Source organism: Pseudonaja textilis, chromosome 1 (assembly GCF_049901715.1).
Source record: "Pseudonaja textilis isolate UNSWEBS1 chromosome 1, rPseTex1.2, whole genome shotgun sequence".
Classification (NCBI taxonomy): domain Eukaryota; kingdom Metazoa; phylum Chordata; class Lepidosauria; order Squamata; family Elapidae; genus Pseudonaja; species Pseudonaja textilis.
Window position 1 is genome coordinate 227,343,522 of NC_141990.1, and position 22,527 is coordinate 227,366,048.

General features: G+C 41.6%; 1 protein-coding gene across 6 annotated transcripts in view; it reads right to left on the bottom strand.

Moving 5' to 3' along the window:
* SYT7 (synaptotagmin 7) overlaps positions 1-22,527 on the bottom strand; it is a 297,640-nt gene that overhangs the window by 43,029 nt on the left and 232,084 nt on the right. For 4 of the 6 annotated variants that reach the window (XM_026720139.2, XM_087920840.1, XM_087920842.1 and 1 more), the window contains 2 exons: positions 11,762-11,884; positions 4,195-4,330 (listed from right to left, as the gene is read on the bottom strand). In XM_026720139.2, the coding sequence (XP_026575924.1) occupies positions 4,195-4,330; positions 11,762-11,884 (259 nt within the window). The remainder of the gene's footprint in view (positions 1-4,194; positions 4,331-11,761; positions 11,885-22,527) is intronic. The other 2 variants (XM_087920843.1, XM_026720140.2) reach the window with 1 other exon arrangement.

Consider the following 22,527-nt stretch of genomic DNA (forward strand, 5'->3'; position numbering starts at 1 on the left):
TGCTGGGAGATTTAGATTAGCTGGGAAGCAGGAAATGGTTGGATTTCTTGCTTTCTAACTAATCTTTAGATCTTCGGCTCAGCACAGCCGAACCTCCCTTAGGCCTGAAGGTTTGCTTGCAAGCAAATTCAGTGCAGACTCACAGCAAGCAAATTTGAGAGATTGAGCTAGCCAATGGCAGATAGATAGATCTCTGAATGAATCTGTGTCAAAGTTGCTCTTTTTTTAAATAAAAAATTCAATATTTACATGCATGGTGTGTTGTGAGTTAATTTTGTGAGTTTGCTTGCTAGCAAATTTTATGTGACAGACTGAGCTAGCCAATGGCAGATAGATAGATCTCTGAATGTGATTCTGTGAGCAACTCAACCTGCCTGCTTTGCCTGATTTTGGGTAAAAGTTGTTCTTTTTTTTTATAAAAAATTCAATATTTATATAAATATTTATAATATTTACATACAAGCCATGCCCAGCCAGCCACATGAGCACCAAGCCACATCCACAAATTAGGCCACACCCACACAACCAGTTAGTGGTCCCTGGGATCTAATATTATGAGTGTGGTGGTCCCTGAGGTCCAAAAGGTTGGTGACCCCGGGCTAGAAGATCTCCAAGGTCTCTTACAACTCTGATATTCTATGTTTTAAATTTTTTTAAAAATTGATCTGTTCCATTTGTATGTCTCTCTCCCCTCCCCCCCGGTCCCCCATGTGCAATTTACACCCACGTATCCATTGCTTCATGTTATAGGAATGGTATAATTAAGGAAATGACATGTCAATCAACGTATAAGTAATATAGTTGTTATACTGCAAATGTGCCAACTTTAAAGTATTTGCATCTTTCTATAATGAAGAAAATATGGATTAATGTCATTTTTTGACTTTAATCATAAATAGAATGTCAGCCTCTCTGGAGAGAAGGTTCTCTTGAAGAATTAAGAAAAAATATACTTAACCAGAGCAAATTAACTGATTTTCTATAATACCCAAAGAGATGTCTCCAGGAAATCGAAAAACCAATTGTTGATTGTCTCCAGGTTATTATTACCTCTGACTCAGGAGATAGTATATATAGGAATCCCAGTAATCATTAACAGCCTTTCCTTCCAAACATTTGCCTAAAGTCCTCTTCAAACATTGTCACAATTTGTGGCAGAGAAATCCATTAATCAAATCCTGTGTGAACTTGGATGGGGGAGGGTTGTATCTGTTGACAATTATTAACTTTCCACTTTCTCCTCAGCTTATAAACCCCTATCAAGTGCCTCTGTGATGAACAATCACATACTGTATATCTTCCACATTTGAAGGATACCCTCATTCCCCTGCTAAGGCTACGTGTCTCCCAGATTATGGAATTAGCTACACAGGGAGGTGCATTTGGCTCCTGCTTTCCCAGTATTTTAAGAAGTTAAACATACATCTTTTCATCAAATTTTTAGTTGTTAATAATTTTAATGACTGCTTTTCATTGTACTGATTCTGCTTCCGTAATTTCTCTAAGCCGCTTTGAATATTGGAAATTTGGGCGTAAATTCACATTTCACCAATCAGTCAATAAATGTGCTGCTACAGCATTTAATGGCTACACCAGCAAAATATATCCTGTCCTGCCTGCTTAGACCAGCAAAGGGAAAAAAAAAACCATTCCAAGTTCCTAGTAAAACCCAAAAATGAGGAAAAGTATTAATATTGACATGCTTTGTAAGAAAGGAAACAATGAACTAAGGATGTGAAACACAAGCCTCTAGCATACTGTATATATTGCTCTATTCAAATTCTGACTTTGAGGCTACTATCACCAAGATGGATACTACTACAATTTCCATCACTTTCAATTTCCCAGAAAGACACCAAGTTGGGGAAGGCTGCTCTGCAATGACCTGACAGTGTACTTTCTCTGCACTGATGTTCTTCAGGTTCCATTAAAAGAGGTGGGAGTCTACCAAATTCTGTGATGCCCCCCACAGCTGCTTTTTTCCTTAACTGCAAACCAAACTACAAACTAAACACAGAATTGGCTCTTTCAAGTTTTGGTCTAACAAAACAGTATGTGAAAGAAGAGATAAAACCATACAATAATAACACCTTTTTCCAGTTGCTGATGAGAGAGGGAGGGAGAGAGAGAGAGAGGGAGGGAGGGAGGGAGGGAGGGAAGGAGGGAGAGGGAGAGAGATCTCAAAAGGGTCAATGTGATAAACAAAAGGTATGTAAAGCAGGTTAGTAACATTAATATATTGTTTAACACATTACAGTCCTCATACAGGTATATTACTTGGTTTAAGCTTGCCACAGGTCAAGTGTATCTGTCTTGCATTCTGTTGGATTTATTCAAAGAAATGACATAAGTGACGATTGCCTGTTGATCATGATATACTGGTCCCAGTTTCTAGTCTTCGGCTCCCTTTCCTTTTCCAGAATCACCATTAAATCATTGGGTGGGTCATTTAGTGGCTCCAGAAGCCAGTTCTTTGCCTGCTGTGCTCTGTTTAGACTAGCTTGCTAATCAATTCCTAGCAAACAGGACCAAGTTAATGGGCTCTTCCTCATGGCTCATTTAAAATGTTATTCACCCAGCAGAAAATTATATCAGCAGCATAAGAACTGCTGCCCATGTAGCCAACCCTACTTTGCTCTAGGCTTGTGACTGGCAAGATGGTGTCTTCATTTATTGCATGCTGGACATGCTAAAGGGCTGGCAGATTCTCTTGTTTCCCTTCCCTCCGGGCTAAACTTCACTTGTAGAGGGGAAAAATTCCATCCAACGCTACCCTCAACATGGGATGACATTGGAGGGAGATACATTTTGACAGATGGTTAGACTGGTGGATTTAGCCAGCTGTCAAAATTCAAACAAAATTGGTGACAAGTGACCAGAGGCCTGCATGGAAAAGAACTATTTTGTTACACAATGGCAATGTGCATCCTCTGTCTGTCTGAGACTGTTATCTGGATTACTAATACAAACAAGTTTGTCATTATTTCAGGGTATTAAAGTCATGTTCAAAAGCAATGATAGGTGATACAGGTTAGGTCTGGGCAGAGGAAAGGGTAGAGGCTTCTTGCACTGTTTCACCCAACACTCCCATGTACATCTCCTCTGCTAAATCAAGAAATTTTTAAACCAAATGCCAAACCCTTAGCAATTGATCAATGATGATGTTGGGGGTGTTGCAACAGTCAAGCAAGAGGGAAAATAAGCTTGTACATCCTCACCCAGTTGACTCTGGAAGAGAATTTCTTGAACCTATATTGAAAAGAATAGTGAACGACTACACAGAGGGGTGTGTGTGTGTGTGTGTGTGTGTGTTTAAATATAATCTCTTCATGCCAGAATTGAAAGTTGTGTTTATGGGATAGATATATGTATTCTTTATGGTGCTTTATTGATCGTTTCACTGTTTACCTTTTGTATTTTTTAATTCTGTTTACTTTAGCAATCCTGCTACAAAATGTAACAACATGGAGGAGGAAAAAACATTAGAATGGTCAATGAAGTGCAGTACAGTGACCCACAGTAAAGTGCCAAAATTGTTGCCTGGTTAAGCAATACAGAAGTTGAAGAATAAGTTAAGGCTGCCTCAGATGAAAGCAAAAAATTAGATGGGGATGCCTGGGCCATGGTTAGTACAATGGGGAAAGGCTCAGTGAGGAGATGAAAAAAATAAGGAATAAAGATGCTACAGTGGAAATAGGAGTCAGATTTTCAGCGATGACTTTATAGCTGACACACTATATATCATTTATGTAGTTCTTTTCATGGGGAGAATGCACAGCTAGATTTAAATCAGTTGAACATCCTTTTCAGGTCCCTATCAATGTTGTGCTCAGCTTTTGTAATAACCAACCCTTGCAAAGTTGCTTCAATTGTTGTTAGAAGGCTACATCTCTCAAGATTTTGGTAATCTCATTGTGAGTTTCTCTGGCAAGTCTTACATGAATTGCAAAATTTTCTTACGATTTCATATGAGCTCACTGAAATCTCAAGATTTGGTGATCTAGAAACATTCTGGCTTTTCCTTTGGATTTGAAAATATGCCATGTTTAATTTGATGGTGACACTCATCATTTTTGGGGGGTTGTGGTGGACATAGTTGGAGGAAAAGAGGTAAAGGGAGACAGAGCTCTTTCCTTTCTTCAAATCATGCATTAACAGATATTGTAAAACCAGTGGGAAACTATCAACACTTACCATCAACATCTCACTAGTAAGGGAATTTACAAGGTCTGTGACAGATGAACGGGGCTCTGTTTTGTGATCAGTATCCTCGTGTTGGGTCTGACCTGGCACTGGTGTTGTGTTGACAACTTTCCCTCCAGATGGTAATCTGTGGGAGAGAAGGGAAACCTTTACACATGTTTTGAATATAATAAAAACTCAATATTTGAAATAGGAAGAAAGAATATATATTATGGTAGATCCATTCAACAGTAGAAAAGAAACAAAAATTATGCAATATTACCATTTAAACATCTGGTATACAGTTTTGAATTTATCATGATCTCTTTCGTTTGTGGCCCATCTTTTTCTGATATATACCACTAAATGGTATTGCTTAGTTTTTCCTAGTAATGATTACTAATGAGGAGGATGATAAAAAATGACATTTTGTTTTCAGACTTGTATTCTGGTTTTTCTCCAGGAGTTCCAAGTAATTTACATGTAGATCTCCCTTCAAATTATCACTATACCCAAAACTCTGGTCAGATTTTAGGCTGAATGAAAGTGCTGGTTCAAAGTCAACTTGTGACGTTTCCTGGCGAACTTGAATCTGGATTTCTTTGATTCTAGTCCAGCACTTTAACCACTACACCACATTGGCTCTCATTATCTCATGAGGCTGAGCCAGATTATGAATGCTGGTTGGAGAGCTTGCTGCCATTTCCCTTCCTACCTCACAGGCCATTAACCTTCTCCAAACACAAAATTCCCTCTGTCAAAGAGAGAAGTGCTTTTGTTTACTTTCCTTGACAGGCAATTTCTGAGATGACGTATAGCCAGATGGTTTCTCAGCCAGTATACACAGAGCACCTAGGGAACCTGAGTGCTGGGTGACAAAGGGATATCTCACAGGGCCTTAGAAAAGGAGCAGAATCAAAAAGCTAGGATAGATTGTCTGTGACAGATCATATCTCTAGTCCAAAACATGACACAACCTGAGTTAAACCATTCCACTGTAGCCTACTTTTTGCCAGATGAATCAAGCTGTTGCAGTATTATCTTATTATCCACTGATTATGCCCCACTGAGCTGTATCGATGATAACATATGTAGCAACTGCCTTCCAGCTTAATTCTTTTGCAGCAGAAAGGGAAGTTGCTAACCAAAAGCATCTGGGCAAGCCCTGGCTTCCTTTGTGTCTCTACAGCAGCATAGCTATGGACTCTCAAGTCGAGCTGAGAAGTAACATCTACAGCAATACATTTAGACTTATATACCACTTTACAGCCCTCTCTAAGCAGTTTACAGAGTCAACATATTGTCCCCAGCAATCTGGGTCCTCATTGTACCCACCTCGGAAGGATGGAAGGCTGAGTCAACCTTGAGCCTGGCGAGATATGAACTGCCAAATTACAGGCAGCCGGCAGTCAGCAGAAGTAGCCTGCAATACTACACTCTAATCACTGTGCCATTGTGGCTCATGGTTCAGATAAGAACTAATTTCCCCTTTTAATAAAACATTCAATGTGGATCTCCATTTAACATGACTTATTCCACATGTCCAACACACCTTGTCTGAATTATAGATTCACCAAAGCATATTTAAAACCTAGCCTCCTTCTGCTTCCTACCAGGGGATTCAAGCATGAAGTATATTTCTCATTGGGTTTTGTTTTAATCAGTGGTCATCTCCTCCTGATAAACTTAGCAAACTTAAAAGACTCTTAATGTTTTCAGTTAGTCAGGATGGGATATTATTACATCTGGCATAAGAAAGTTTGCATTTTAGGATAGAGAAGTGAGATAGGAATAAAAGAGAGGAACTGGTGGGCATTAGAATGTGAAAAGGCATCTATAGGGGGAGAAATATAAATATCTCATTGTCTGAAAAACTATTTGGGGCAATGGATGCAGAATGAGAGAGTTGGTGATAATTTCCAGAGGTTGGACATTTAACAAAGACATATCAAGATCCACATATGATACACAAAGACATGGAAGAGAATTTATTTTTTTGGATAAGTTGAAGAACAAATGCAGTATTTAGTGCCCAGTTAAACAAATAATTTTCATCTTGAGTTTAAATACATTTTACGTTTAAAGGTAGAAAGCTAGAAAACCTGTCCTCTTCCACTCCAATTTTTCTGAGCATGAGGAAAATACTGAACACTGAACAAATCTAGGGTAGATGTCCTTCGTTTGAAGTGTTAAATTTTCATTTGGAAGGACCTGCAGTATATGTTACTTGGCTAGAAACCTGCTCTTTCGAAGGCCCCTTGTGTGAATTTTATGGAAGAGTTTTATATTTTTAAAATATTTATAGCACTCCCATAATCCACAGTTATTACTGTGTACATTTGTGAAGCTCTATATGTTTCCTCAGAGAAAGGGAAAGTGCATCACAGAATGGTAGTATTTCTCTTCACTAGCCCCCACGATTGGAAGGAGTAAAATGTTAAAGCAATACCTCTGTGTTGGTTGCCAGAACTACAGCAAGTCTATTCCTATAGTGCATGGGAAGTGCTGGGCCCTGAATGTTAATCAAGGAATAAAGGGTCACCCATCATAAAACCTAGTGACTGGTGCTGGGAGGAAAATAGGAATGCCACTTTCAATTTCTGAAGTCACAGCTGATAATTAAAAATGTCAGAAGGAGAATTTTGAAAAGCAATGGCTTTTGTTATTCTAACATATGACAATAAATATATCTAGCATAATCAAGAAATAACTACTCACAGGGCTGAATGTGCCCAAGAATGGCTCCAAGTGGTAGGTTTTGTCTGTCCATTCAGGGAAAAATTCTTTAAAAAATCATCAGAACATATATCAACCTTGAGGATGATGGGGTTATTTTTTCCATCTAAGCCAACTGCACTTGCTCTGATGGGATGCAACTTTCAGCATCCAGCAGAGCCTTTCCCATTATTTCCTACTGGGGCCTTCCAATATAGAAGCCATGCACGCAGCTCTATTCCTGAGCTTCAGTCTTACGTTATAAGAATACATCCTGGGGGCTCTTCCTGTGTGTTATGCAAGGAGTTCCAAAAAGAGCAGGTCACCCAACGCAGAGAAGGGCTTGTTGAACAGGGAGCCTAAAGCCCACTGTTTTCAACCATAACACCAAGCTTAAATCTTGTCAGCAGAAGAGGCTCACTGAAGTTGTCAATAAGATACATAAAAAGAACTGAAGAAACATATATAGACAAAGTGTTCAGTGACAGACAAATATATCAGACAGATGCTAAGGGAGAAAACTTCCAAGACTATGATGAGATATGAATCTCTTCTGATGTAACACAAAATGTCAGATGCACCACGGAACTGTTGCAATGGCTTATCACATGCACATCTGTAGGTATCCAAACATGCAGACATATCTCTCACACACTCATCCTTCAGGAATCAAAAATACTCCTATCAAGAAATAGAGCAATAAACAAATAACATTCAGGGACAGGCTCAAGCTTGTTAGACATATGCAGAAGGACAGACCAAGCCATAGGAAATTTCAGATAGAAAGGTTACACTCTGAGACAGATTGGATACATGCAAAGAACTAGACATGCTGCCAGTGTATACCTGGAATAGAGACCAGCACATGCACACACAGATAAAAAGAGACTGAAATAGCTGAAGAAGAAGAAAAGGTTACAAATAATTGTGTGTACGGGTGTGTGTAGAGAAAAGTGTAAGCATATGCATGAGGTCAGTTGTCAGAAGTTATGACAAATCCAAAGTTATTTTTGCAACCCCGCTATACTGAATCAGCTGCAAAGCTGCCTGGGAGTTCATGAATGCTGCAGAGTCACAAGAAAAGCAAAGAGACACAAAAAAGCTAAAAAGGAAGAAGGTCTTCTATTACAGGATCTGCATGGTGTCTCCTGATAGAACAGAAATAGAGTGGAAGAAGTGGGTAAGACAGAGGAACACACGCACGCACGCTCACAAACATTAGTAAGGGAAGAATATCACACCCACAGGACAAGGCACGGGACTGGTGTTGCCAAAACTGACAATGGAGGAAAGACCAGGCAGCAACGATAGAAAGACTAGAAAGAAAAAGAGAAAGTGCCAGAAGGAGATATTATAGAGGAGGTGCGGGGAGAGACACACATACACAGGACATGAGAAAATCATAGGCTCACTGCAAACAATATCAGTGGAGACAGGCCGAAGTCAGATGTGGCTGGAGTGCGGCCAGAACCTTCCCAGCAGGCAACCCCCACCTCCCCCGACTGCATCACAAGGCTTGTTGCAACCACAAGGCAAGATCAGCATTCCAAGGGCCAAGCAGACAGAGAAGAGGAAGGGCTGCAAGGCACGAAAGTGAAGAGAGATGCCGGGGAAGGAGCACAGAGGAGTGAAAGCAGCATGGGGTGTGAAGGGAAGCAAAGAACAAACTGAACACAGCTGGAAAAGGGAACAAAATAGAGACATATTTCCATGAAACAGGCAGGAAAGAGAACAGAGGGCTTGAAACTGATATCCCATTCCAATATTATCATGGTTGGTAATATTTGTCCAGTCCACAAGGACTCCATTGCAGAAGGCTGCAATTTGCTAATTACATCAGTCTCTTCTACATATCAGTATCTAGAGGGAAAGGGGACATGGGTTAAGGACGGACATAATTAGCATGGCCTAATTTTGTTCATTTCTGAGGGTATTCTCAGGACAATGTGGGCCGAGTAATGTTTGGCCAGCAGGTTTACTGCACATATGGTACTAGTTATGAAAAGATCTCACAGGAAACCAAGGTCAAAGGAAAAGAATAACCAAATGATTTTTGATTCAGATTATCTGATTGTATGAAATTTGCTTCCCATTGTATGGGATTTGCTTCAAGTATCTGAAGCCCCTAAGATATGTCAGGGTATGGCTTCTAATTCTCTCTTACACCAAAGTTATAAGATCTCTGCATCTTTGGTTTAGAAGACACATACCCTGCTTGTCCTGACCTATCCCAAAATTTCCAGAAGGTAACATTTGCATTTAATCTGACTGTGAATATTTTCCAGATGAAACTGAAAACACGAGCTTTACTTTTTAAAAATAAGATCATGCAAGATCCTACCAAGGCATTTCTAGAGCCCTTTTATAAAAAGTCTACTGTTCATGCCTGATGTTAGGTATTCCTGTTTCTGCTAAAGATGAATTAATACGAAATACAAAGTGTGTACACTGGAATACAGTGAAGCAACTGCATGAGAGGAATATATCTAAACATTTAACCCATAATTATGGCAAAATGGATGAATTTACTTATTAGCCATCTGTAACCCAGTTTTCAAATTACACAATGATATAGAAATTATTAAATGGGTCTATGCTGTTACTGCTGTTTTGCATTGTGGGGTTTTTTTAAAAAACTTTTTTGCTTTATTATGTGGTCTTTTACTGATTTTTTTTACTGTTACTGAATGTTTGCTTAAATAATAGTAATTAATAAATAAATAAATGGGGGCATGCTGAAGCTATCGTAAGTTACTTCATAAATAAAATGTTGAGTTTTAAAAAAGGAATAAATATTAAAATATGGCCTTACAGAGATACCTGACGATTATGCGGTGAATAGAAGGGTCTTCTTTTCTTAAAGGAATACTGGCCTTCTGAAGTTGCTATTTGTCTAAGAGGAATGCTGTTATGAATGTAAGTATCAACTTTCCTTCAGCTTGCAGAAAGAAAGACTTTTCATCAAACAATAAGAGAAAGCTTGAGAGCATGGTATCTTCTCCCTCTGTCCTGATCTGATTAGGGCCCACTGCAGTGGCTTTCTTTTTGCTTTGTTTTATAAATCCAAAAAAAATATAAAAAAATACACAAATGTGATTTGTGAATGAATGCGGGCCCAAGGTTCCACAATTAAGTAAATTATTAAGACTTATAAACTTAGAATGCCTCGCACAAGTGTTATCCAGTGTTATAAAACTGGAACTGGTCTTTATAACCAATTCTAGAAAGATACCCTTCATCGGCTATTGCTTATTAACTGCACAACAAAGGGTACTTTCACTGTTAAGCTTATCGAGTTAATGCAAGAGATGCATTATGGGATGAACCTGAGCCAATGCAGGTTATTTCCTCAGAGCACTGCAATGATTTGAGAGATTGCTCACCTACTACTACTTAAACACTGAAAAAAGCCATGTGAAGCATGGGCACATGGACCATCAAATGGGAAGTGGGAAAATATTTAATGAAACAGTGCCTCAACACAGTTAAAAATAACTGGTAGGTGAGAAATGATGCCAGTAAATTAATTAATTGATTTTATGAAATCTGTTCCTTTATACCATTTCACACTCATGTGAGAACTATCGAGGGCTCTGCTTCTAGCTAGGGAATTCTTCTTGGACTCCCTATTGTTTAGTCCTTACTATGAGTTAAACAACTATACCTTAGTAAATCTATTTAATTGACTGAGCGAAAGGTAGGGAAGAGGAAAAACAAGGAATGAGAAACTATTTATACCTTATCATGGTGTAGCAATATGTTTACTACTAGGTAGTTTATAGTTTATGTTAGGTCAGTCAAGAGCCAAATAAAGGCGATTCTAACTATGACAATGCTGTACCTCAATTTGGAGCTAGAATTTATTTATCTTAATGGATTTCATTATAATGGTAATTCATTATGAAGATGGCCTAAGTTCCTCTATAGTTTACTCCAGCAAGACTATCTTTAAAGAAAACATTTTCTTTGCCACACCTGTAAACAGTATATTTTAGTTGGGCAGGTTACTGAGAAGAATTTTCCATGAAGAATTCTCAGCATCATGGCTAAGGAAAACTTTCTGCCCCCTTAAAATCTAAGTTATTTTTCAAGAAATTTCATTCTGATGATAACAGGTCATGGCTGTTGACAGGCAACAAATATCAGCTTATCTCTTTATTCTTCAGATCTATTGCTCTCTTTCAGACATTTATACCTCTCTATTTTTACAACAAACTTGCTGACCTTGAACTAATTTTATGAAGTAAAAACAACTCACTTCATTTTTAGTTAAATCTTGGCAGGTAATAGACAAAAATACTGTCCCATTTATTCTTATGAATATATTTGGAAGCAATTCCTAGAACATTCAGTAGAAATGCAGTCTTCAGTCAAGGAAATACAGAATTCCACTTTACTTGTGGATTTATATGCAATTGTCACATGAAACGTAGTTTAAGACTAGTCTTAAACCCAGGAACTGAGATTTTCTTTTCCTCTTCAGTGTATGTGAGTGTGTGTGTGTGTGTGTTAGTAAGAGAGAATTAAAGAAATGCTTGTAATGGGACATATACTCTGTGTTCATATATTTTCAGGGATATAAGTGAAAGGACTATATGAAATTGGAGAAATGTATTATGATTTATGTGAGTTAAGTATGCAATATACATTTGGGGGAAAAATAGCCATGAGATTCAAGTGATTTTCCTAGAGAAACTCAGCAACCAGCAGGGGAACAAGGATGCCAGCAGGATGGTCTTAGAGTGGCTCAGTTGAGAATTTCTATTTCCAGAACCAGCCTTCCATTCTTTCGTTGGGCTAGGATGGAAGGCTCTCTTTCCTCTTGTGGTTCTTGCAGCTGGAAGCCTCTGTCTCCTACTCATACCTCTTGTCCCCCTGAGAATTCTGGTTCTGCTGGTTCCCAGTAGTTTGTAGATCAGGTATATTGGCAAAGTCGTCCTGTTCTGAGAGCCCCAAAACAAGGGATAGCACCACCATACGGCCTTCCCTGTCCAGAGGTGATCCATCCAGGGGAGTGAAGAGGCCCCAGATTCAGTGAGCAGGATGCAGGTAAAAGAGGCAGACAGGAAAGAGAAAAAAGAACAAAGCATAAGACAAGAAACTAGAAGGAACACAAATATTATAAAACTACAATGAAAAGGAGACTATAATATGTAACTACTGTTCCCACAATACACATTAAATTCTCAATCTTCTTTGACAAGTTTCAGAGTAAGAATTAACAGAGGTTAGAAGATACAAAAGAATTTATTAAGAGGGAGTTGCATAAGACAGAGTCTAGGAAGCAAATTTTCAAGAGAAAAGCATCTTGCTACATTGGCCATTCTTTGGCACAGATAAGAAACTTGATCTATTTCCAGAATTGTTGGTTCATTTATTATTTTTACTTAATAGATTTATATTCTGTGCTCAAATAATATTTATGGTATTTTCTTCTTCATATTTTTTTTCTCCCCAATAATCTGGTGAAGTAATTTGGACTGAGAGAATTACTGGTCTAAGCCATTCAGTTAGGTACCACAGATGAAAATGGGCGTTGGTCTTACCTGACACACCATTTCTAGTCGAGCTGCGAGGATCATCCAGAGAGTGGGAGGTGCTCCAGTCTGCGTCTGTGTAGGCTGAGCTTAATTACTGAGGAACGCTCCACCTTCAGTCACATGGTCCCTTGTAGCGTTCCCCAGTTTATGCGAAGTCGAGAGAGGAGGAAAGTCGTCTAACTCTCATCTAACTAGACTTAAGGTATCATTGGCTGAAACAAGGTTCCCCCAGACGGAAAAAAATAAAAAAGGGTGGGGCTGGATGATCCTCGCAGCTCGACTAGAAATGGCGTGTCAGATAAGACCAATGCCCATTCTCCCTCGAGCTGCTCAGATCATCCAGAGAGTGGGACATACCAAAGCTTGGCTGTCCTACGGGAGGGAATCCGTCTGGGGTGGAAGCTCCCCTGGGTCCTCGATGACCCGCTGGAGGACTCGTCTACCAAACGAGGCCTCCGCTGATGCAAAGATGTCAATCTTATAGTGCCTAATGAAAGGGGAGGGGGAAGCCCAGGTGGCGGCCCGACAAATGTCTGAGATTGGAGCCTGGGTAGCCCAGGCCGCAGAGGTGGCCGCACTTCTGGTGGAATGCGCCGTAACCCTGCTGGGAACTGGCAAGGCCTGAGACGAATAAGCCTTGGAGATGGTGGCTCTGATCCATCGCCCGATGGTGGAAGGGGACACCTTGTGGCCTAAGGACTTGGGCTGGAAGGAGAGAAATAAGGACTCGGACCTTCTAAAGGGTTGCGTGAGGTTAATGTATATGCGGAGGGCCCGCCTCACATCTAGGGTGTGCCATCGTTTCTCCCTTTCCCACGAAGGATTGGGACAAAAGTTCGGGAGTGTAAGCTCCTGAGCCCTGTGGAAGGCTGAATTGACCTTGGGCAAGAAGGTCGGGTCGGGGCATAGGACTACCCAATCGGAATGGAAGATACAAACGTCCTTTCTCACTGAAAGGGCAGCAATCTCCAAAATTTGGCGAGCTGAGGTAATTGCCACCAGGAATACTACCTTAAAGGTCAAAGTTTGGAGAGAGGATTCTCTAATAGGCTCGAAAGGAGGTTTGGTTAGGGCCACCAGGACCTTGTTAAGGTCCCAAGTGGGGTACCGGTGCAGGACAGGGGGACGGAGGTTAGTAGCTCCCCTTAGGAAGGCCCTGATACAGGGATGGTGAGAGAGGGAACTCAGATTGTCGCCGGAGACGACGGTCGAGAGGGCCGCTACCTGGCGTCTCAGGGTATTAGGTGAGAGACCTTTTTTGAGCCCATCCTGGAGAAAATTCAGAATCTGGGCCACTGAAGGCGAGAGCGGGTTGACCATGGAGGCATGGCACCACCTGCAGAAGCTGACCCAGGTAGCATTGTATATCCGATTGGTTGAAGGCCGTCTGGCAGCTAGGATCGTGTTAATGACCTGGTCAGATAAATTCTCCTTCCTCAACTTTTCCCGCTCAACCTCCACACGGTTAGTTGGAGCCATTGGGGCTCCGGATGTTGAATGGGCCCCTGAGACAGGGAGATCCTGTCCGGAGGGATTCTCCACGGGGGAGACACCGAAAGGTTGCGGAGATCCGCAAACCACGTCCGCCTGGGCCAATAGGGGGCCCCTAAAATCAGATCTGCCTTCTCCTGGATCAGTTTCTGAATGACTCTGGGAAGTAGAGCTAACGGGGGGAAGGCGTACAGGAGTCCCGGGGGCCACGGACAGCGAAGTGCGTCGTGATTCTCGGCCCCAGGGGAAGGGAATCTGGAGAAGAACCGAGGGAGCTGGGTGTTGAGGGGGGATGCAAAGAGATCCACTGATGGGAGACCGAAGATCATGGTCGCCTCCCTGAAAAGGGACGGGTGGATGCGCCACTCGGACTGGTCCACGGTGGCCCTGCTTAACCAGTCCGCTCGGGTGTTTGAGGCCCTCTGAATTGAATTACGAATACTCTGGAGCCTTTCTGGGGAAAGGAACACTTTTTCCTGCACCGTGTCAATGATGGCCCCCAAGTGGGCAATTCGGGTAGAAGGGACCAGTTGGCTCTTTTTTTGGTTGACCAGGAAACCATGGGCCTGGAGAGCAGAGAGGGTAGTCTTGGTGTCCAGCTCTGCTTGGGATTGGGAATGGGACAGGATGAGGATATCATCCAGATAGCAGTGGAGCCGGACCGGGCAGTCCCTTAAGCGAGCTGCCAGGGCCGCAAGGATCTTAGTGAAAACTCTGGGAGCGGAAGCTAACCCAAAGGGAAGGGCCACATACTGGAAATGATGGTGATTGTAACAGAATCTAAGGAATTTAGAGTGGGAAGGCCGAATTGGGATGTGGAGGTATGCCTCAGAGAGGTCTATAGAAGAGAGCCAATCTCCTTGCCTGGTGCCCTGCAAGATGGATTGAAGGGTGTGCATTTTGAATTTGCGGAGGGTTAGGAAGCGGTTGAGTCGTTTGAGGTCCAGGATAGCCCTCCATCCCCCCGAGGACTTGGGAACCACGAAGAGGTGGGAATAGAAACCCTGGCCTCACTGAGAGGGAGGAGCTGGCTGGATGGCCTGGATGGAGAGTAAGTGGTGGATGGCAGAATCCATTAATTTGCGTTTGGAGGGGTCCCTAGAGGGAGGAGATGACATGAAGAACTCGGGAGGTTGAGAGTTGAACTCCAGAGCAAGTCCAAACCTAATGGAGTCCCTGACCCATTTGTCGGAAGTGGTAGAATCCCACAGGTTGGCGAAATGTCTCAGCCGACCATCAATGGGGGGAAAGAGACAGGATCTATTTGGAGCGCCGGAAGGGTCTCCCCCCGGAACCCCTGAAGGGACGCTTAAATCCTCCGCCCCTCCTATTTCGATCGCTCGAGTCGGAACGATCCTGGGGATATGATGCTCTATACGAGGGAGGCCTCGGGTATCTGGGGGGAAGGGGGACTGGTAGAAGGACCGGGAGGACCCTCTTCGAAAGGGCTGAGGGGTTCGGGAGTCAGGCCTCCGAAAAAGAGGAGGAAGGAATTTCTTCTTTCCCCTAGTTTCGGCCAAGAGGGGGTCCAGGGCCGGCCCAAAAAGCTTCTCCCCTTTAATGGGGGCAGAGGCCAGCTTGACCTTGTTCTTCACGTCCGCCTGCCATGGTTTGAGCCAGAGCAGGTGGTGGGCAGTGACCTGAGACGCTAACGCCCGGGAGGAGAATTTAACCGAATGGTACGTGGCGTCAGCTGAGAACTCTGCCGCCGCTGTGATTTTGGCTATGTCCTGAAGCGCCCGTATGTTGGATGGAGGGATGTGTGACTTCAGTTGGCGGAGCCACCGGATAGAGGATCTGGTAAAGAAGGAGGCTGCGGTGGCCGATCTAATTGCCCAGGCGTCGGCTAGATGAGCCCGACGCAAGGCCAACTCAGACCTCCTATCCTCGGGTTTGAGGGCCTCCAGGGGGTCACTCGTCCACCTCCGGGGTATTGAGGAGGGAGCAGAAACTCGGTTCGAGGTTAAACAACCTCTTATCCTGTGTGGATGGGGCCGGAGGAGCCCCCGTAAAGCCCAGTTGGTTAGAAACCAGATCGTGGAAAATGGGAGGGGCGGGAATCACATCCTCGGCCACCACGGGCTGCTTGAACATTGCATCCTCCGGTTCCTCCCCAGAGGAGAGGGGGGCAGGGGGGAGTTGAGTGGCCAGGCCCGAGGTGTTCTTGGCCTTGAACAAGATGGACTTGAACATGTGGGGCTTGAATAACCCCACAAAGGAAGGCTGATCGGGGGTAAGGCCCTCATCCTCCGACAGCTCTGCTTCCATCGGGTCTAAATCCGAAAAAGGTTCCCCATGGAAGGTGGATCCCCATTCAAGGTCCTCCTCCCTGTATTGGTCCTGGGAGGTTTCCTTAGCCTGTCTGCGCACATGATGGGACTTAGATTTTGCCTTCAAAGAATGGCGGGAGTTAGGGTTATCATCTGCCATGGTGAAACAACAGAAGTATCAATATGAATATATATAGAAATATATATATATGTGTACAGGTGGTTGGCACGCCTAGGATACGACCTGGGTAAGACCGGGTATCCAGAAACTGGCCCGCGCCCCCTTTTGGAATTTGCAATGAATAATCTGAAAAATATGACCAACAAAGGAAAAAATTTTGCAAACTGCCACAGATATAGACTTTTAATGTACAAAATATATCCCACCAGGATAAGGATCCAGGAAAAATACACTGCAGGGGCAGTGATGGGAGGCTAAGTCTCTCTAAGCAAATCTGAGAGAGAATAAATGCCAATTGGATGAGATTGGATCACCAATGTAAAGAAATATGAAGATATTCTGTATTAGGGTGACTGAATAACAACCTGGCAGTTGGTAGAAAGAAGAAGCCAATTAGCCAAATCAACGCCAGCAATACAAGGCCTCAGGCAGCTTGCCCCCCCTCAGGGAGGGAGTGGCTGCACTTACTTCCCCGCCCTGAGTTCTGCTGCGGAAGCCAACACTTTTACACCAACAAATAATAAAATAAAGTACTGTTTCTTCCCTTTTGAGGGGAGAGGGAGATAGAGAGAGCGGCCCTACTAGGCCTGGGAGCCTAAGGCTAGGGCCAGCAGATCGTCGCAGCAATAGGAGGCCTGCAAAATGGCGCCCGACCATGAGGCGGCGCCCAAAATGGCGGCCGCCTGGAAATCGAAAGCAAAAAACGAAGTGGGCGGCTCAGGGCGGATGCGTCCTGCAAGCCACGAGGGCGAGGACGCTGAAATCGCCTCTGTCTGGGTGATTGGCGTTAGTGGGGGGAAAACCAGTAATAAAAGGCTCCGGACCTCTAGAAAGGTACAAGGATGGCAAGGCAGGAACGTAAAGAAAATAAACGGCAGAGTGGGGGGTTAGCGCTAAGCGCTGCTAAGCCGCCCGCTCAGCCCCCTGAAAACGCACACCCCTGAGTCTCAAGACACCCACAGATGCGCAGAGGCTAAGGAAAGAATAAACTGAAATCAAACCTGTAATTAAAATATTATCCTGCTTGAATCAGCCAAAGAGTGGGAAGCACAATCAAAACACACAGCCTAACTCTGCGAAGGCTGAGCATAAACTGGGGAACGCTACAAGGGACCACGTGACTGAGGGTGGAGCGTTCCTCAGTAATTAAGCTCAGCCTACACAGAAGCAGACTGGAGCACCTCCCACTCTCTGGATGATCCGAGCAGCTCGAGGGAGAATGGATTTGGATACCACTGATTGCTGATGGCAGTTTGAAACAATTGTGTTGCACAAATAACTGCACACGTTGCAGTATATTTTACAAAATTGTAGCTTGCTAAACAGTTATTAAGCGGTGCTAGACATTTTGGCATTATCAACAATGATTATTTTGTGCCACCCAGAGTCACTTCTCGTGAGATGGGTGGCTATAAAAATTTGACAGATAAATAATAGCTGGAGATTAGGTGAAGTCATTGGAATGTAGTTATTGCAACTACTCTGGGATCAATAGCAATGAAGTGCATTGGCAATTACTTCTACAATTAAAACTGTTTATTGTCCGGGGCTAGAATTTCATATTTTTCCATCTTTTGCAGTGGAGAATATTACTCAAACCCTTGCATATATTTAATCTTATCATGGTCAAATCGAAAGTCACAGTAAAGGATATTATGGTCATCTGAAATCTCAACAAGAAAACAGAGGTTTTCCACTTCGATATATAGGCCTTGTAAATTTCTGTCCAATGTGATTTTAAAGCTGATTCCGAACTTTTAGAGAACTCCGGGCATTTTGTTCTGTTTGGCCTTTTCTTGGCCAGCAGCTGCATTATTACCCCATGGTGCAAAAAGACAGTGGTGTGACTGCAGTTTCGGTGTTGTTCATATATCAAATATGAGATGTCTGCTCGCTGTCATCTGGGCTACCCTGTTTGTCACTCCTTGTGAGACCTTCCACATAGCTGAATTCAGAATGGGTCAAACCATTCCAGTGACTAAAAGAGACTCTGAGTAGGAATTCTGTAATAAAATCTGAAGCTGTCTGATCTGCAATGTACCAAAGACCAAATAAATGTCTGTGAAAGGACATAGAACTAGAAAAGAGAACAATTAGGATAGGCTAAATGTCATGGGGTATTCAAATACATTACAACTGGCCATCATCCTCTGTTCTTTCCTCTTTATCTGAGTTTCAAAGATGTTAAATAAACAGATAATGATACAGATTTGGAGATGAATAAACAAAGAAGTAGGATCTTTAATCAGCATGATCTTGCTGTGGTTTGGCTCAAATCTTGTGGCCAGCTTAAAATAAAACCCAGAGCAAAGTCTAAGCCTGTGAGTGTCATATTGGTCTATTTGTTCTGTAAATAATAAAGGACTTCCATAGAAACTTCAATAGTGAGAGAAGTAATCTATGGCAATACAATTAGAAGTAATGCTAAAATACTTGTTTAAGTGACATGTTATGCTATGAATTGGCTATTTTTTGATATTTTATTTATCATTTCTTTTACATCCCTTCCTTATTCTGGATCACAAGCCTATCTGGAAAATTTAGTTTTGAGTAATAAGGCTCCTGTTATATGCTTTATTTAATAGAAAGTTTCATGGACAATGAGCACAGTAAGAGTGTATCAATATTTTGTAACATCAATAATATTTTGCACAGGCTGAGATTATGAACTAAACCATATCATCAGGAAAATGCTACCAAAATTAGCCACAAATTCTCTCCAGCCCAATTTCATACAGCTGCATTGCTGAGAATGGACATTTGGGACTTGCACTAAAATTTTGCAGTGGAATCCCAGGTCATAAGAAGGATGCTTCTGCTTTATGACTCCAGCCTACCTCAAGAAGGGGGAAAAGATGAAGCTTTATATCCATCTTTTGGATGTGTCCCAATTCTGAGCTTGCTGGAGTAGGAAAAATGTTTTTGTGGGTTTGATCCAAGAATACCTTTCTAATATGTAGCAACATTGAACATTGCCATAATAAACCTTGACCTCTCATTCTAGGTCGGCTAGGGAATGTAAATTTTACTTTCCCAAAGTTTGGCAAGCATCATCTCCTCAGAATGAGAAGCCACATTTGCAAATGTCAACATACATTTCTCAGAAATGATTGTGTAACTAAGGTTTTTGTTGGGTGGGGGGAATGGGAAACTCTTCAAATAGCATCAATCTGTTTAAAATTTCAGTAAAAACTTTAAAAAGTGGTTTATTTCTCTTCCGTCATTTGGTAGGAAGATATATGAAGCCTAGAAATTCTGAAGGGAGCTTTGTTTGGAACAGAGATGAAGCTGGCAATTCCCAAAATAGCTAGAGGTAAAGCAATCCATTTTCTGAAATGCTAAAGCAAGATTGGGGGCACGTTTTTGTTTTGATTCTTAGACAGATTTACCATATGTTTGATGAGATATATATTCAGGAGAGTTCAGTCTGGCAGCCATTTTAAAAATTAATGAAATAAGAAGAAGAGTCTGCAGCTGGATGACTGAGATAGTTCATAATATCTAAAAGAACATCTCTGCCATTGTTAGTTGTCTATCGGAAAATGAAAGATTTCTATATGTATTTTATGCCTCCTCCTAACTCCTCTTTCAACCTTCCCCATGTTTTTGAGACTTTTTCAGGCTGTTCTATAAAATGATTCTGGATCTTACATCCACATAGAAGGAAGCAATGAGAGACTGTGGTTCAGGAGATAGGAAAGGCACCTTAACTCTACACTTGTCCTTCAGAATACTTATAATGAGATATTCACACATAAAAACGTAACGGTCACCTTTTTCTCTCTTCAAGAGCCTTCTATGTACTTCACAATCCAAAGTGATACAAAGGCTAAAGTATTTGTTCTCACTTCCAGTAACAGCCAAAGACAACCACAGACTCCCAGACCCCTAGTTTCTCTGTGCCTCACAACTGCAGTTTAAAATATGTCAACTCACAAGCCCAGTCACATTGTTTTAATTAATGATTATTTTAATTCACAAATGTATATGGCTCTGCATATCGTCTGGATCCCCTGAGTTTGAAAAACCAGGATCTTAATTTGAGGAACTTGTCTTGCTTCCAAACAGAGCTGTTAGGTTAACTGCAGGGACTGTAACAAATAATGGTAGGAATGCTCTTTGAAATAAAGAGTTATAAAAAAGTTTTATGATTTTAAAGGAGAAGATGAGTGCCATGCCATAGGTTTAGCCATTTTGGCTCCTGATCTCTCAAAATGGGAAATGTTTCTGGTTGTCTTGAGAGTGTGGGTGAGGTTCATAAAGGAGCAGCATTAAGTCTGCTTTGGTATGTCTTTTAACAGATGGGGTAATCAGAAATGTATACAGTATTCCAGATGTGGGCACACCCTAGAGTTGTACAAAAGCAATGCAATATTGGCACTTTTATTTCTAAGGTCTTCTCTAATGATTTCTAACATGAAATCTATATTTTTCATAGACATCTTATACTAAATTAACATTTTCATTGGGCTTTCCACTATTAATGACCCAAACTTCTTTTTCCTGATGACAGAGTATTCAGACTCTGTCAGTATATAGGTGAATCTATGGGGTTTTGTCTCAATGAAGTTAAATGGAATTGCATTTGCCATTTGGCTAACCACACACCCAGTTGTCAGAGACCCTTCTGAAGCTCTTTGCAATCATTTTGGTTTTTATCACTTTGAATAAATTTTAGAGGAGTGTTGGACTGGGTTGGACCAAAACCTACTCAATCCAGCATTCTGCTCCCATATTGGCTGAAAAACAAAGAGCAAAGTTGCACAGATGATAGCTATCACATAGAAAGTTTTGGCAGTATGAACTGACCATAATGTGTACCCTGGATCTTAGTAATGTCTTGATTTATTTCATTCCTAACATCAACTTCCCTTAGGAACCCAGGGACTAACTTAGCCTAAACATATCTTTTCCTTGGAATTATTGTCTAACCTTTAGCTTTATTTCATTTATTCCAATTACAGGCATTTTCATAATAATGATACAAAATATTTATAGAGAATAGATCAGCATTTCCTAAACAGACTTCCTTAGATATCTTAGACCTCAATGCTCATAATTTTCAGCAACTGTGTTAATTAGGGTCCATCACACTGGGAAGGCATTAGATTAATGGGATAGAAATTGAGACATAGGAAGCACACTTTCTTTCACAACCACAATATTTGTTCTGTAGAATTGACAGGTTGAGAAGTTGGGAGAAAGTCTAGTTATGTAGACATTGCCCCAAAGATTATCCTCTCTGAATACAGTTTTATGAATTATTGTTTTATTGTACTAACACTACTGTCATGACATACTCTGATATATTCTTAGCTTTCTGTTTATCCACTTCATCACAGGGAATGGAAAAAATGCCAGTTTTTCCACCCAAGATATGTCAGAATAGAGGATTCTTTGGTATTCATGAATGAACTTTTAATTGTGCCTGAGGGATTCATGACCAAGAACATCTAAAATTCTGCATGGTTAAGCAACAGGTGGAGAGAGTGTAGGGATGAATCACATTCAGTACAACTTAAATTTTCAGGTGGTGTCTCCCACATACAATGTATAAACTACTGATCTATGATTCTGCTTTTACAGATTTCTGTAATAAGAATGTTAGGATTGATTTATTCATTCTTTGAAGTCATCTCAAACTAAGGGTTTGCTACTTACAGCTTACTGACTAAGTGGGAAAGCATTTTACCTTTACAATATCTGCTAATACTTGGAACAAGTCTTACTTTCCTTGCAAGGTTTATTCTATTGTTCCTACTAAGTTAAAAGCCAGAAGATGATCCTGTTCCAGATGGAAATAGTATTGTCAATGTTTGAAAATTAATGCCTCATTATATATTTCTAATACTATGGCTGATTTGAACTAATTCTGTTCAGATATTATGGATAGTAATGCAGCCATCATGGTTATGATCCCAATATATAGTCACAAGCAAAAGGGGCGTTGGTACTAACCTGATACTCCCGTTCTCTTTGAGCTGCGAAGAGCATCTAGTAGTGGGAGGTGCTTCAGTCTCTGCATTCTTAGGCTGAGCTTGAATTGAGGAACGCTCTTCCTCCTCCACGTGACTCCTCCATAGCGTTCCCCAGTTTTGCGAAGGTGAGAGGAAAAAAAGGTTGCTCTTATCCCTATCACCTAAAAAAA